Here is a 16,128-nt window from a genome sequence, read left to right as displayed (position 1 = left end):
GTGCCTGCGTGCGTGCCTGCGTGCGTGCCTGCGTGCGTGCGTGCCTGCGTGCGTGCGTGCCTACGTGCGTGCGTGCGTGCCTGCGTGCGTGCCTGCGTGCCTGCGTGCGTGCGTGCGTGCCTGCGTGCCTGCGTGCGTGCGTGCCTGCGTGCGTGCGTGCCTGCGTGCGTGCGTGCGTGCCTGCGTGCCTGCGTGCGTGCGTGCCTGCGTGCCTGCGTGCGTGCGTGCGTGCCTGCCTGCGTGCCTGCGTGCGTGCGTGCCTGCGTGCCTGCGTGCGTGCGTGCGTGCCTGCCTGCGTGCGTGCCTGCGTGCCTGCGTGCGTGCGTGCCTGCGTGCGTGCGTGCCTGCTTGCCTGCGTGCGTGCGTGCCTGCGTGCGTGCGTGCCTGCGTGCCTGCGTGCGTGCGTGCCTGCGTGCCTGCGTGCGTGCGTGCGTGCCTGCGTGCGTGCCTGCGTGCGTGCGTGCCTGCGTGCGTGCGTGCGTGCCTGCGTGCCTGCGTGCGTGCGTGCGTGCCTGCGTGCGTGCGTGCCTGCGTGCGTGCGTGCCTGCGTGCGTGCGTGCCTGCGTGCCTGCGTGCGTGCGTGCCTGCGTGCGTGCGTGCCTGCGTGCCTGCGTGCGTGCGTGCCTGCCTGCGTGCGTGCGTGCCTGCGTGCCTGCGTGCGTGCGTGCGTGCCTGCCTGCCTGCGTGCGTGCATGCCTGCGTGCGTGCGTGCGTGCGCGTGCAGGCAATGCGATCCGCCCCGTGGCGCTGCGGGCCGTGTCGGCCATCGCCAAAGCGCTGCCGGGCTTCCCCATCATGGCCACGGGCGGCATTGACTCGGCAGAGGCCGGCCTCCAGTTTCTGCACTGTGGGGCCTCGGTGCTGCAGGTGGGGTGCTGTGTGTGTGTGCTGTGTGTGTGCATAGTGTGCTGTGTGTGTGAGTGTGTACATAGTGTGCTGTGTGTGTGAGTGTGTGCATAGTGTGCTGTGTGTGTGCATAGGGTGCTGTGTGTGTGAGTGTGTGCATAGTGTGCTGTGTGCGTGAGTGTGTGTGTGCATAGTGTGCTGTGTGTGTGAGTGTGTGCATAGTGTGCTGTGTGTGTGAGTGTGTGCATAGTGTGTTGTGTGTGTGAGTGTGTGTGTGCATAGTGTGCTGTGTGTGTGTGCATAGTGTGCTGTGTGTGTGAGTGTGTGCATAGTGTGTTGTGTGTGTGAGTGTGTGCATAGTGTGCTGTGTGTGTGAGTGTGTGCATAGTGTGTTGTGTGTGTGAGTGTGTGTGTGCATAGTGTGCTGTGTGTGCTGTGTGTGTGTGCATAGTGTGCTGTGTGTGTGAGTGTGTGCATAGTGTGTTGTGTGTGTGAGTGTGTGTGTGTGTGCATAGTATGCTGTGTGTGTGTGTGCATAGTGTGCTGTGTGTGTGTGTGTGCATAGTGTACTGTGTGTGTGAGTGTGTGCATAGGGTGCTGTGTGTGTGAGTGTGTGCATAGTGTGCTGTGTGTGTGAGTGTGTGCATAGTGTGTTGTGTGTGTGAGTGTGTGTGTGCATAGTGTGCTGTGTGTGTGCATAGTGTGCTGTGTGTGTGAGTGTGTGCATAGTGTGTTGTGTGTGTGAGTGTGTGCATAGTGTGTTGTGTGTGTGAGTGTGTGTGTGTGTGCATAGTATGCTGTGTGTGTGTGTGCATAGTGTGCTGTGTGTGTGTGTGCATAGTGTACTGTGTGTGTGAGTGTGTGCATAGGGTGCTGTGTGTGTGAGTGTGTGCATAGTGTGTGCTGTGTGTGTGAGTGTGTGCATAGTGTGCTGTGTGTGTGTGTGTGCATAGTGTGTGCTGTGTGTGTGTGCATAGTGCACACGCACACACCACACATGTGCTGTGTGTGTGTGTGGATAGTGCACACACACAGCACATGCGTGGTGTGTGTGTATGCATAGTGCACACACACACAGCACATGCGTGGTGTGTGTGTATGCATAGTGCACACACACACAGCACATGCGTGGTGTGTGTGTATGCATAGTGCACACACACAGCACATGCGTGGTGTGTGTGTATGCATAGTGCACACACACACAGCACATGCGTGGTGTGTGTGTATGCATAGTGCACACACACACAGCACATGCGTGGTGTGCGTGTATGCATAGTGCACACACACACAGCACATGCGTGGTGTGTGTGTATAATACACACACACACAGCACATGCGTGGTGTGTGTGTATGCATAGTGCACACACACAGCACATGCGTGGTGTGTGTGTATGCATAGTGCACACACACACAGCACATGCGTGGTGTGTGTGTATGCATAGTGCACACACAGCACATGCGTGGTGTGTGTGTATGCATAGTGCACACACACACAGCACATGCGTGGTGTGTGTGTATGCATAGTGCACACACACACAGCACATGCGTGGTGTGTGTGTATGCATAGTGCACACACACACAGCACATGCGTGGTGTGTGTGTATGCATAGTGCACACACACACAGCACATGCGTGGTGTGTGTGTGTCCGTCCGCACGTGTTGTGTGTCTGCACGTCTGATGAGCGTGCGCGTGCTTTGGGCATGCACGGATGTGGTGTGTGCAGTGTATGTGAGGGCATACTGTGTGGAAGTGCATGTATGCATGCGTGTGTGTGTGCGTGTGCGTGTGTGTCTTTGTCTTGGGTACTCATGTGCTGTGTGCATTCATGCTGTGTGCTGCTTCCACTGCACACGCTGTATTTACACGCTGAGTGTACGTGCTGTGTGTGTGTGCTGAGTGTGTGTGCTGTATTTACATGCTGTGTGTACGTGCTGAGTGTACGTGCCGAGTGTATGTGCCGAGTGTACGTGCGGAGTGTACGTGCTGAGTGTACGTGCTGAGTGTGCGTGTTGAGTGCACGCGCTGTGTGTGTGTGCTGTATTTACATGCTGTGTGTACGTGCCGAGTGTACGTGCCGAGTGTATGTGCTGTGTGTGCGTGTTGAGTGCACGCACTGTGTGTGTGTGCTGTATTTACATGCTGTGTGTACGTGCTGAGTGTACATGCTGAGTGTACGTGCTGAGTGTACGTGCTGTGTGTACGTTCTGAGTGTACATGCTGAGTGTACGTGCCGAGTGTACGTGCTGAGTGTATGTGCCGAGTGTACGTGCGGAGTGTACGTGCTGAGTATATGTGCTGTGTGTGCGTGTTGAGTGCACGCACTGTGTGTGTGTGCTGTATTTACATGCTGTGTGTACGTGCTGAGTGTACATGCTGAGTGTACGTGCTGAGTGTACGTGCTGTGTGTACGTTCTGAGTGTACGCGCTGTGTGTGCGTGTTGAGTGCACGCACTGTGTGTGTGTGCTGTATTTACATGCTGTGTGTAGGTGCTGAGTGTACATGCTGAGTGTACGTGCTGAGTGTACGTGCTGCGTGTACGCGCTGTGTGTGTGTGCTGTATTTACATGCTGTGTGTACGTGCTGAGTGTATGTGCCGAGTGTGCGTGCTGTGTGTACGTGCCGAGTGTACGTGCTGAGTGTACGTGCCGAGTGTACGTGCGGAGTGTACGTGCTGTGTGTGCGTGTTGAGTGTGCGTGTTGAGTGCACGCACTGTGTGTGTGTACTGTATTTACATGCTGTGTGTACGTGCCGAGTGTACGTGCCGAGTGTGCGTGCTGTGTGTACGTGCTGAGTGTACGCGCTGTGTGTGCGTGCTGAGTGTACGTGCCGAGCGCTGTACGTGCCGAGTGTACGTGCCGAGTGTGCGTGCTGAGTGTGTGTGCTGAGTGTACGTGCTGAGTGTGCGTGCCGTGTGTGCGTGCTGAGTGTACGTGCCGAGCGCTGTACGTGCCGAGTGTACGTGCCGAGTGTGCATGCTGTGTGTGTGTGCTGAGTGTACGTGCTGAGTGTACGTGCCGTGTGTGCGTGCTGAGTGTACGTGCCGAGCGCTGTACGTGCCGAGTGTACGTGCCGAGTGTACGTGCTGAGTGTGCGTGCTGAGTGTGTGTGCTGAGTGTACGTGCTGAGTGTGTGTGCTGTGTGTGCGTGTTGAGTGTACGTGCTGAGTGTGCGTGCTGAGTGTGTGTGCTGAGTGTGTGTCCTGAGTGTACGTGCTGAGTGTGTGTGCTGAGTGTGCGTGCTGAGTGTGCGTGCTGAGTGTGTGTGCTGAGTGTGTGTGCTGAGTGTGCGTGCTGAGTGTCCGTGCTGAGTGTGTGTGCTGAGTGTACGTGCTGAGTGTGTGTGCTGAGTGTGTGTGCTGAGTGTCCGTGCTGAGTGTGTGTGCTGAGTGTACGTGCTGAGTGTGCGTGCTGAGTGTGCGTGCTGAGTGTCCGTGCTGAGTGTGTGTGCTGAGTGTACGTGCTGAGTGTACGTGCTGAGTGTGTGTGCTGAGTGTGCGTGCTGAGTGTGTGTGCTGAGTGTCCGTGCTGAGTGTACGTGCTGAGTGTGTGTGCTGAGTGTTCGTGCTGAGTGTGTGTGCTGAGTGTGCGTGCTGAGTGTGCGTGCTGAGTGTCCGTGCTGAGTGTGTGTGCTGAGTGTGCGTGCTGAGTGTCCGTGCTGAGTGTGTGTGCTGAGTGTACGTGCTGAGTGTGCGTGCTGAGTGTCCGTGCTGAGTGTGCGTGCTGAGTGTGTGTGCTGAGTGTACGTGCTGAGTGTGCGTGCTGAGTGTACGTGCTGAGTGTGTGTGCTGAGTGTACGTGCTGAGTGTGTGTGCTGAGTGTCCGTGCTGAGTGTGTGTGCTGAGTGTACGTGCTGAGTGTGCGTGCTGAGTGTCCGTGCTGAGTGTGCGTGCTGAGTGTGTGTGCTGAGTGTCCGTGCTGAGTGTGCGTGCTGAGTGTGTGTGCTGAGTGTCCGTGCTGAGTGTGCGTGCTGAGTGTACGTGCTGTATTTACACGCTGTGTGTACGTGCCGAGTGTGCGTGCCGAGTGTGCGTGCCGAGTGTGCGTGCTGAGTGTGCGTGCTGAGTGTCCGTGCTGAGTGTGTGTGCTGAGTGTACGTGCTGAGTGTGTGTGCTGAGTGTGCGTGCTGAGTGTGCGTGCTGAGTGTCCGTGCTGAGTGTGTGTGCTGAGTGTGCGTGCTGAGTGTCCGTGCTGAGTGTGTGTGCTGAGTGTACGTGCTGAGTGTGCGTGCTGAGTGTCCGTGCTGAGTGTGCGTGCTGAGTGTGTGTGCTGAGTGTACGTGCTGAGTGTGCGTGCTGAGTGTCCGTGCTGAGTGTGTGTGCTGAGTGTACGTGCTGAGTGTGCGTGCTGAGTGTCCGTGCTGAGTGTGCGTGCTGAGTGTGCGTGCTGAGTGTACGTGCTGAGTGTGTGTGCTGAGTGTACGTGCTGAGTGTGTGTGCTGAGTGTCCGTGCTGAGTGTGTGTGCTGAGTGTATGTGCTGAGTGTGCGTGCTGAGTGTCCGTGCTGAGTGTGCGTGCTGAGTGTGTGTGCTGAGTGTCCGTGCTGAGTGTGCGTGCTGAGTGTGTGTGCTGAGTGTCCGTGCTGAGTGTGCGTGCTGAGTGTACGTGCTGTATTTACACGCTGTGTGTACGTGCCGAGTGTGCGTGCCGAGTGTGCGTGCCGAGTGTACGTGTTGAGTGTACGTGTTGAGTGTGCGTGCTGAGTGTACGTGCTGTATTTACACGCTGTGTGTACGTGCCGAGTGTGCGTGCCGAGTGTGCGTGCCGAGTGTACGTGTTGAGTGTACGTGTTGAGTGTGCGTGCTGAGTGTACGTGCTGTATTTACATGCTGAGTGTATGTGCCGAGTGTACGTGCCGAGTGTACGTGCCGAGTGTGCGTGCCGAGTGTACGTGCCGAGTGTACGTGCCGAGTGTGCGTGCCGAGTGTCCGTGCCGAGTGTACATGCCGAGTGTCCGTGCCGTGTGTGCGTGCCGAGCGCTGTACGTGCCACGCCGTGCGTGTGCGCGCCGTAGGTGAGCAGCGCGATACAGAACCAGGATTTCACGCTGATCGACGACTACTGCTCGGGGCTGCGAGCGCTCCTCTACCTGGGCTCCGTGGACGAACTCCGCTCCTGGGAGGGGCAGAGCCCCCCCACGGCGCAGCACCAGCGCGGCAAGATCCTGCCCCGCCTACCGCAGCTCCTCGGCAAGGTGGGCTCGCCGGCTCGCCGGCTCGTTGAGGGTCCAGAGAGGGAGGGAGGGGGGCAGCAGGGGTCTGACTTACGATCGAACTGACCGTTGCGCCGTGGTGACACTACAACCATGATGACAAACACCGCAACAGCAATCGCAATTGGCTCTCGTTCAGGTTGGGATGCGCTGCAGTGGCTAAGAGATGTTAACTCCCTCGCCTGGTATACAGGAAGTCACGGGTTCGATCCCGACCCGGACGCCTGCTGCTGTATATTTGGATTTTGCGTGTCTCTCTCTCTCTCTCTCTTCCCATAGGCGCGTGGATTTCACTCCGGGTCCTCCGGTTTTTCCCTCCACGTTTAGAATCAACATCACGCGTTTAGAGTAATTTGGCTGCTATCAATTTCCATGATGATTGGCCACTTCGTTGAGCTATCATTTGTGGTAGCCAGGTCACTTCTGAAAAAGAGATGTTATAGCTCAGCGGGTCTCATCTGATAAAATAAAAGTTATTTAGAGTTATAGTTAGTTAATAGGTGGTAGCAGATTACAACGTCGCCTGATCGTGAGAGGTGGCAGCGTCCTTGGGAGAAGGCCTTCATCCAGCAGAGGGCTGACCCCGTGCTCGACGATGTTGGTGACGCTGTTGGTATATCTGTAACCTTTCTAGATTTGAAGCTTTCGTGACTGCAAGGATTCATACTCTTAGTTCTTTCGGTAAAGTCACGTAGGTAAAAAATGAAATTAATAAAAATAAAATAAAAATCACGACGTTTCGGAGGCAACACAAGTCTCCGTCATCAGGTGGGACCGTCACAGCCAGATTTGCTGCAAATCTGGCTGTGACGGTCCCACCTGATGGCAGAGACTTGTGTTGCCTCCGAAACGTCGTGATTTAATTTTATTTGTATTAATTTTAATTAAATTTTTTACCTACGTGACTTTACCGAAAGAACCAATAGTATATCTGTAACCTGCTCATTTAGCATCCGCCGTCCTTGCAACCTGACTCTCCCTGCTCCGAGAAGAAAGAGAGAGAGATGCGAGGTCTTCCCTCCCGCGACCGCCGCCCGGCTCACAGCGACGCGCTCCCCCCCCCCCCCGCGTGCCGCCTTGTCCCCCAGAGCCTCCCGCACTTCGGGCCCTTCCTGGAGGAGCGTCGCCGTCTGCTCGCCGAGGCGAAGCAGCGCGGCGCAGAGATGGCGGCCCCCACCGCGGAGCCCCGGCACGCGCCCAGCAAAGCCACGCCGCACGTCAAGGTGGCGAGAGACACGGGGGACAAGGGGGGGACAGAGACACAGGGACACTGTGGCACAGCGTCATGGGGCCATTGAAAGACAGAGACACAGGGACACTGGGGCACAGCGTCATGGGGCCACTGAAAGACAGAGACACAGGGACACTGGGGCACAGCGTCATGGGGCCACTGAGAGACAGAGACACAGGGACACTGGGGCACAGCGTCACGGGGCCACAGAAAGACAGAGACACAGGGACACTGAGGCGCAGCGTCATGGGGCCACAGAAAGACAGAGACACAGGGACAATGGGGCACAGCTTCATGGGGCCACTGAAAGACAGAGACACAGGGACAATGGGGCACAGCGTCATGGGGCCACTGAAAGACAGAGACACAGAGACACTGGGGCACAGCGTCACGGGGCCACTGAAAGACAGAGACACAGAGACACTGGGGCACAGCGTCACGGGGCCACTGAAAGACAGAAACACAGAGACACCGGGGCACAGCGTCATGGGGCCACAGAAAGACAGAGACACAGGGACACTGGGGCGCAGCGTCATGGGGCCACAGAAAGACAGAGACACAGGGACAATGGGGCACAGCTTCATGGGGCCACTGAAAGACAGAGACACAGGGACACCGGGGCACAGCGTCACGGGGCCACTGAAAGACAGAGACACAGAGACACCGGGGCACAGCGTCACGGGGCCACTGAAAGACAGAGACACAGAGACACTAGGGCACAGCGTCACGGGGCCACTGAAAGACAGAGACACATAGACACTGGGGCACAGCGTCACGGGGCCACTGAAAGACAGAGACACAGGGACACTGGGCACAGGGTCACGGGGCCACAGAACGAGACAGACGCAGGGATACCTGGACCACGGAGCCAGGGCCACGGGGCCCACAGAGATACAGGAACCAAGAGCCCCAATAACCTTTGGCCATCGCCCCAGGACGTGATTGGCCGGGCTCTGGCGCACATCGGCTCCTACGCGGAGCTGGACAACTCGCAGCAGGTGGTGGCCGTCGTGGACCCCGAGCTCTGCATCAACTGCGGGAAGTGCTACCTGACGTGCAACGACTCGGGATACCAGGTGCGTGGCGGTGCGCGCGTGTGTACACGTGGTTTGTATTTTGACACTTGGCGAGGCCTTAACGTGCACATAGCCTGGCACAAGCACCATGGTGACATCACCGCCAGTTAGTGGCGAATGGTGGTTGTTGTTGTTGTATGTAAATGTTGGCACAGTCGGGGGGGGGGGGGAGCGCACAGGTGGTGGGAGCGTCGCTGCCAGTCAACTCCATGGCAGCACCTGGGTCTGTCCCGTGGCCTCCTGCCAAACGGGCGTTCGACACTTCTGCGTGGCCTTCAAAGTGCACAGCGCCTGGGACTCGCGCCGTGGTGAAGTCACCGCCACTCGGTGACGAATGGCGCTTGTTGTTGGCGTATGTAATCGCCTGTAAGCACACCCACGTGTGCGCATGGGTATAGCGGTGGTGCAGCGGTTAGCGTGCCGCCCTACGAACTCCGGCTTAGACCCCCAGTTTGATTCCCGCTCACGGTCACCGACACCGGTGACGATTAGCTGAACCGGTCCTGGGCCTCCCCTAGGTCTGGCCGGCCTCGAATGAGTACCTCGTGGTGGCGTGTGCAACCATCATCGCTGGGAGACAGAAGGCGGCCGGGCGTGGCGATGGGCCACCGCACGCCCTTGTGCGCTGCTACTCGCCAACAGCACCTGCCCCGACAGTCTGATGAAGGCTATACGGGGGATCTTTGTGTGTGTGTGTGTGTGCGTGCAGGCGATAGAGTTTGGCGAGCACGACCACGTTCCGCTCGTGAACGATCGCTGCACGGGCTGCACGCTGTGTCTCAGCGTGTGCCCCATCCTCGACTGCATCACCATGGTGACCCGCCCCACGCCCTACATCCCCCAGCGCGGCGTGCCCGTCGTGGTGTGACAACACAACTACCACGTGCACCACAAGCACACACGCGGTCACCGCCGCTACCAGTTGCATACCTCGTCACCACAACTACCACCGATGATATCACCACCACAAATTACGCAATGACACGATCACCAGCACGGCTGCAAATGCCTGCGACCATCGCCGCTACACTCGAAGTTTTAGCCACGCTTTTAACTCGATGAAATGCGCAGTCGGGTGTATTCTATGATTTAACCTCTAATAAAATGTATCTACACTTTTATAAATCTCTATACTGCGATGCGGCTGAATGATTTAGCGCGAGCCACGTGATGCGGGGGGTGGCGACAAGTGGCTTTCTTGTTGAATAAATTGGCCACGGCGTGGCGGCAGTGCCCTTGGGTGTCACCCCACGGTACCCACGGCAACCCACAGAGAAGCACGGTACCCACGGCAACCCGCAGAGAGGCACGGTACCCACGGCAACCCACAGAGAAGCTCGGTACCCATGGCAACCCACAGAGAAGCTCGGTACCCATGGCAACCCGCAGAGATGCACGGTACCCACGGCAACCCACAGAGAGGCACGGTACCCACGGCAACCCACAGAGAGGCACGGTACCCACGGCAATCCGCAGAGAGGCACGGTACCCACGGCAACCCACAGAGATGCACGGTACCCATGGCAACCCACAGATATGCACGGTACCCACGGCAACCCGCAGAGAAGCACGGTACCCACGGCAACCCACAGAGAGGCACGGTACCCACGGCAACCCGCAGAGAAGCACGGTACCCACGGCAACCCGCAGAGAGGCACGGTACCCACGGCAACCCGCAGAGAGGCACGGTACTCATGGCAACACGTACTGAGGGACGGTACTCATGGCAACACGTAGTGAGGGACGGTACCCATGGCAACATCTCTCCCCCCCCCCCACAGGGGCTGATTAACTACTGTGGATTGTCTGTCTATGAAAAAAGCAGCAGCAGCGGTGGCGGTTGCGGCCCTTCCAATGAGGAGGATAGCACCCAATAGCAGACGCATTAAACGAAGTGCCGTGATTAAGGGGTGGATTGAGTGGGTGGGAGGGGTGAGTGGGATGGATGCTTGTTTAGAAGCGAGTAGGTGAATAAGTGAATGGGTAAAGTTGTTGGACGAAGAGTTGACGATTCGCGGACGAGTGACTTTTAAGTGGACGAGTGAGCGGGTGGGCGAGGTGTGTCCCCCGATCGAGCGATGGTGGGAATCCAGCCGGCTGGCGAGGGAAGCGTGGAATAGCGGCAGTAGAGATCCGCGGCACCGTCACATGGAGCCAATATATAATCGTGGAATTTCCGCCCCTGACTCAGGGGGCTGCGAATGGGAGATGGGCGCAAACACATCGATGCCCATCCGATTGGCAAAACCACTCTTCACCTTATTTAGGGAAACGCCAGCGCATGCCACAATATATGGGGGTGGGAGTCCAAAGTGTTTACGAATCGTTTCCCGACGATAAAACATACATAAACACTGTAAGAGGAACGGTTTACACGTGAAGAAAATTGTTTCCTAGAGAAGGATGTACATTTTAAAAATTGAGATTATTTTAAGGATTATTTGGACACAGCCCAAGTGCCGGGTTCCAGCGATACTCGGCTCTATATTTGGTGAGGATTCACTGCTCGTGATACGCTCGCCCACAGCGAGATCGTGGAGAGAGAGGCTGGAGGGGGGGGGGGGGCAAAGGTGGGCGGGGGGGGGGGTCAGAGGGGAGTTAACAAATTCTCTTTTACTCGAGTCCAGTGGGGCCAAGTTAGATTTCCACTGCTCCCACCAACACAGACACGGCTTTGGGGCTCGTGGGATGGAGCAAAGGATGTTGCAATTTTTCTTCTTGGTTCTTTCGGTAAAGTCACGTAGAAGGGAAGTAATAAAATAATAAAAATAAAACATAATAAAATAATTCTCACGACGTTTCGGCCACAACGCAAGCAGCCGTCCTCAGGTGTCTCCCCGACAGACCTGGTCTTCACCTGAGGACGGCTGCTTGCGTTGTGGCCGAAACGTCGTGAGAATTATTTTATGATGTTTTATTTGTATTATTTTATTACTTCCCTTCTACGTGACTTTACCGAAAGAACCAAGAAGATGAATCCCTGCAGTCACGAAAGCTTTAAATCGAAAAATGGTGCAATTTGTCGAGTTTGTTGTCCTTCCTCCGCACCGCCGATTATCACGGTTGGCTACGTGCGGTGCGAAAGAAGTTCAACATGCGGGTACACAGAACCATGCACGGGTACAAAGGGGGACAGAGGCGGTTAGGAATGGAATTGGGGTGATGAATTTGGTTGGTGTTGTGGTTAGGGGTGAGATGAAAAGAGGCGTTAGGGTTTGACGAGAAGCAGCGAGCCGCGCAACACGACCACCCACTCATTTATACAGAATATTTACAGAGCACTGAGTCAGCCTTGGATAATCATAACAATACTCATGATGATTTACAGCCCTTAACCCGCGCCCGCATCAAGGCCTCCACATGCAGCGTAACCCAGAGGTGTGGACTCGAGTCATGTGACTTGGACTCGAGTCAGACTCGAGTCATGAATTTGATGACTTGCGACTCGACTTGGACTTGCATAACAATGACTTTGTCCCACCTATGAGATGTGGACTCGAGTCATGTGACTTGGACTCGAGTCAGACTCGAGTCATGAATTTAATGACTTGCGACTCGACTTGGACTTGCATAACAATGACTTTGTCCCACCTCTGGCGTAACCACACTGATTAGTGTCGATGGGTGAAGGGAGAGGGGCCCAGGACCGGTTGGAATATTCACCGCCGCTGATATTAGCCTCGCGGTGGCTAGGAGATGTTATCTCCCTCGCCTGGTGTACAGGAGGTCGTGGGCTCGATCCCGACCATGACGCCTGCTGCTGTATATTTGGAGTTTTTGCATGTTCTCCCCGTGGTCGCATGAATTTTTCTCCGGGTCCTCCGGTTTTTCTCGCCACATTTAGAATCAATGTGCGTTTACAGTGTTTTGGCTACTGCTATACATTTATACGTGATAAGCCACCATTTCGTTGAGCTATCATTTTTGATTGACAGGTCGCTGCTCAAAAAGAGCTGTATAGCCCAGTGGGCCGTACCTGGCAAACTAATAGTTCATGCGTATAGTTCATGCGTATAGTTCATGCGTATAGTATAGTCTTAGTGAACTCAGGTGGCAAGGTTCAAAGCGCAGTGCACTGACCCACTGCACCTCTGCTGGCCTGTAAACAGCATGTGCCTTCATTGACAGAGCATCAGAGGTCGCAAACGGGTTTTGATTCCTTACCCGTACCCGGCCGCACCAGGGTCGCAAACGGGTACCCGTACCCTACCCGATACCCGGCTACCCGTACCCAGCCGGGTACGGGTAGCCGGGTATCGGGTACCCGATTGCGACCTCTGGGATGAAGCCATGTTGCAGGCGCGGGTGGGTTGATTCTAGGAACTTGAATTGTGAGAAGAGACAAGACGTTGGGAAATGAGTGACAAACGGTGACTCACCAGTGACTCACGGTTTACTCGTACCCGGCCGCACCAGGGTCGCAAACGGGTACCCGTACCCGGCTGGGTAAGGGTAGCCGGGTATCGGGTAGGGTATCGGGTACCCGGTTGCGACCTCTGCAGAGCATGCCATTGGTGTGCCCGCGTCAGAGTACAATTCTCACATTTGCCGCCCGAGATTCTGTTAAAGTGCGGAGCGCCACACAGCAATAATCTGTAGGATTATTAGGTCATAGGCCTAAATAAAAAAAATACAAAATCACCCGGAATGTGCCAATATCATATCATGAAAGGCAACCATGTTTGGGCCGGCATAGTCCTTGGATGGGCGCGCACCACGCGGGGCCGCTGGGCCCTGTGGTGGGAAGCGAAATGAACTGCTGTACCATACTTCTATGTTCCCACGCATATGCTCCCCGACTTCACCAAACCAGCACAGTCCACTCGATGTCAGACATCAACTCCTCTCTCTCTCAGCATTCAAATCCCTCCTCAAACCCCCTCCCCCCACCTTCTAACCTGGGCATTTCCCACGGCACCGATGTTTTCCCTTCGCTAGTTTTCCTCCGTACCAACATTCATTTTTGGTGTCATGTCACGTGACGAAGAATCAATGTCGGGGGGGGGGGGGGGGGGATTGAGGAGGCCTTCATCCAGCAGTGGATTGGCCACGGCTGGTGATGCCTGAGGGAGGACAAGATGATTGCTTATCGCAATCTCGCCCACTCAAGACTCGTCCAAGACCTCGTGAGATTAATAATACGTTTATTTGTATATACACATTTCTTCCAAGTGATTCCTTTACCTTGCCTGTACTCTGCACTCCTATATCGTGGGTTTTCGTGTTATGTGTTGGTGTTGTAACATTCTTAGGCCGGAAATCTGTGAACACATTCCTGCGGAGAGGGAGCTGGCAGGAACGTTGGGATGCTCGGCCATGGTCAACGGCGGCGTGGTGTATTCCGCAAATATGGCCGACCATGAGGGCGGGCACAAGCGGCGTGAGTAGGTTAAACGTTGAGTTTTATAAGGGCACCACGGGGTGACCAGCCCCTCCCCACCCAGCCCCACTCCTCTCACCCCCCACCCAGCCCCACCCTCCCCACCCAGCCCCTCCCCACCCTGCCCACCCAGCCCCACCCTCCCCACCCAGCCCCATCCCCCACCAAGCCCCTCCACACCCTCTCCACCCAGCCCCACCCCTCCCATTTTTGGATCCACGACGGACGGACACAATAATCCCCCGTGGGCTGGTGGAACCAGGAGGTTCCTACCAGTAAAAAAAGAGCTGAATACATCATCGGATTCAAACTGCAGTCTGAACAATATTGAGAAGTTTCAACAAACGCGGCAGAAACGCGACAAAGTCGAGACACGGGAACACAATTTAAGCCACTCGAACGAACCCCACTCGGCTAAATCACAAGAGACCACCCTCTAGAGAACCTCCTTGAAAAAAAAACCGCGGCGCTTTAACAACCGCGATTCGCAATCGTTGACGAAGTAAACTGCAACCAAAGATTGACAGCGCCTCAACAAAACTCCGCTCTGTCGCTCGCCACTCCGCAAGTCGAGCGCCGTGCAAGTCAACGGAGGCCTAAGCGGCGGCTGAGCGCTCCCCCCCCATCCCCCTCCCGGGGATGCCGCGTCCCGGACTCCCCCCACGCTCGACTCGCCGCGTCTCCCCGCCCCCCTCGCCTACCGCCCCCCCCCTCGCCTGCCGGCCCCCCTCCCCCTCGCCTGCCGGGCCCCCCCCCCACGCCTGCCGGCCCCCTCCCCCTCGCCTGCCGGGCCCCCCCCTCGCCTGCCGGCCCCCCCCTCGCCTGCCGGGCCCCCCCCCTCGCCTGCCGGCCCCCCCCCCCTCGCCTGCCGGCCCCCCCCCCCACGCCTGCCGCCCCCCCCCCCCTCGCCTGCCGCCCCCCCCCCCTCGCCTGCCGGGCCCCCCCCTCGCCTGCCGGCCCCCCCCCCCCCTCGCCTGCCGGGCCCCCCCCTCGCCTGCCGCCCCCCCCCCCCCTCGCCTGCCGGCCCCCCCCCCCCTCGCCTGCCGGCCCCCCCCCCCTCGCCTGCCGGCCCCCCCCCCCTCGCCTGCCGGCGTGGGGGGGGGGAGACGTTATCTACCACGTGGTCTGTCAGCTGTTCGCGCGTGGGGGGACATGTTATCCACCACGTGGTCTGTCAGCTGTTCGCGCGTGGGGGACACTTATCCACCACGTGGTCGTCAGCTGTTCGCGCGTCGAGGGACACTTATCCACCACGTGGTCTGCCAGCTGTTTGCGCGTGGGGGGGGGGACACGTTTTCGACCACGTGGTCTGTCAGCTGTTCGCGCGTGGTGGGGGCGTTATCCAAAGCACGATCCAGACTCAACATCTGCTCCGCATTGGGACATCCATTTGGCGCACTCGGAAAGGCCTGCCCAGAGGGAAAACGACAGGGGGCACTGTTTCCTCACCCCACTCACAACGGTCCATCACCTCACCACCACCACCACCCATGGTCTATCCACTGCTACCGCTCCTCACCAGAGTGCAAGCCCTCACTCCTCGCCATCATCACCATCATCATCATCCATGGTCTATCCACTGCTACTCTTTCCTTGCCAGGGTCCAACCTGATAATTGTTTTTTTACCCTTTAATCTGGCAACAAAACTGACACCTTTTTTACGAGGAGTCATGTTTGCATAGACCACAATACCTGCAGTCATAATGCAAAAAAAAACATAACTCTGATAATGTATGCACTGTCCTTGAAGTTGATTGGTCCACACCCGAGACAGCTTTCCTTAGAGCCTAGTCTCACATTGTGGTCTATGCAAACATGACTCCTCGTAAAAAAGGTGTCAGTTTTGTTGCCAGATTAAAGGGTAAAAAAACAATTATCATATTTTTTACTGGCAAATGAGGCACCAATGGTGTAAAGGGTCCAACCTCTCACCGGGGTCATGTCCCTCACCTCTCAACACTAGCGTTCAATTCCTCACCCTCTCTTCATCATAATGGTCATCATCAACAACCATGGTCTATCTACTGCTCCCCTACCCACTCTGATGGGGGTACACTCTCCACAGGGCTTCATTCCAAATGTCCCCCAAGCCACCCCCTCCCTCGAAATTGCGAAATGATGATGAGGTGGTGATGGTGCCCCATAAGGAAACCAACAACGCCGAACGCATTAGACACGCACAGAGAACGCACACACACAGAGAACATACACGGGGGACACAGAGTACACGCAGAGAACACAAAGAACACAGACACATAACACGCAGAGAGAACACACACACACAGAGAACACACACAGAACACATACACATAACATGCAGAGAGAACACACACACACAGAGAACACACACAGAACACAGACACATAACACGCAGAGAGAACAC

General features: G+C 56.6%; 1 protein-coding gene across 1 annotated transcript in view; it reads left to right on the top strand.

The window, feature by feature from the left end:
• DPYD (dihydropyrimidine dehydrogenase) overlaps positions 1–9,493 on the top strand; it is a 57,609-nt gene extending 48,116 nt beyond the window's left edge. Inside the window, 5 exon segments of the mRNA XM_078620663.1 lie at positions 725–867; positions 5,860–6,039; positions 7,146–7,280; positions 8,224–8,364; positions 9,074–9,493. Of these exon segments, the coding sequence (XP_078476789.1) occupies positions 725–867; positions 5,860–6,039; positions 7,146–7,280; positions 8,224–8,364; positions 9,074–9,232 (758 nt within the window). The 3' untranslated portion in view covers positions 9,233–9,493.
• The last annotated feature ends 6,635 nt before the right edge of the window (positions 9,494–16,128 follow it).

The sequence above is a fragment of the Lampetra planeri genome, chromosome 3 (assembly GCF_965212315.1).
Source record: "Lampetra planeri chromosome 3, kcLamPlan1.2.h2, whole genome shotgun sequence".
Classification (NCBI taxonomy): domain Eukaryota; kingdom Metazoa; phylum Chordata; class Hyperoartia; order Petromyzontiformes; family Petromyzontidae; genus Lampetra; species Lampetra planeri.
Note: the sequence above shows the minus strand (reverse complement) of the source record. Positions and strands in the feature narration are given on the sequence as shown.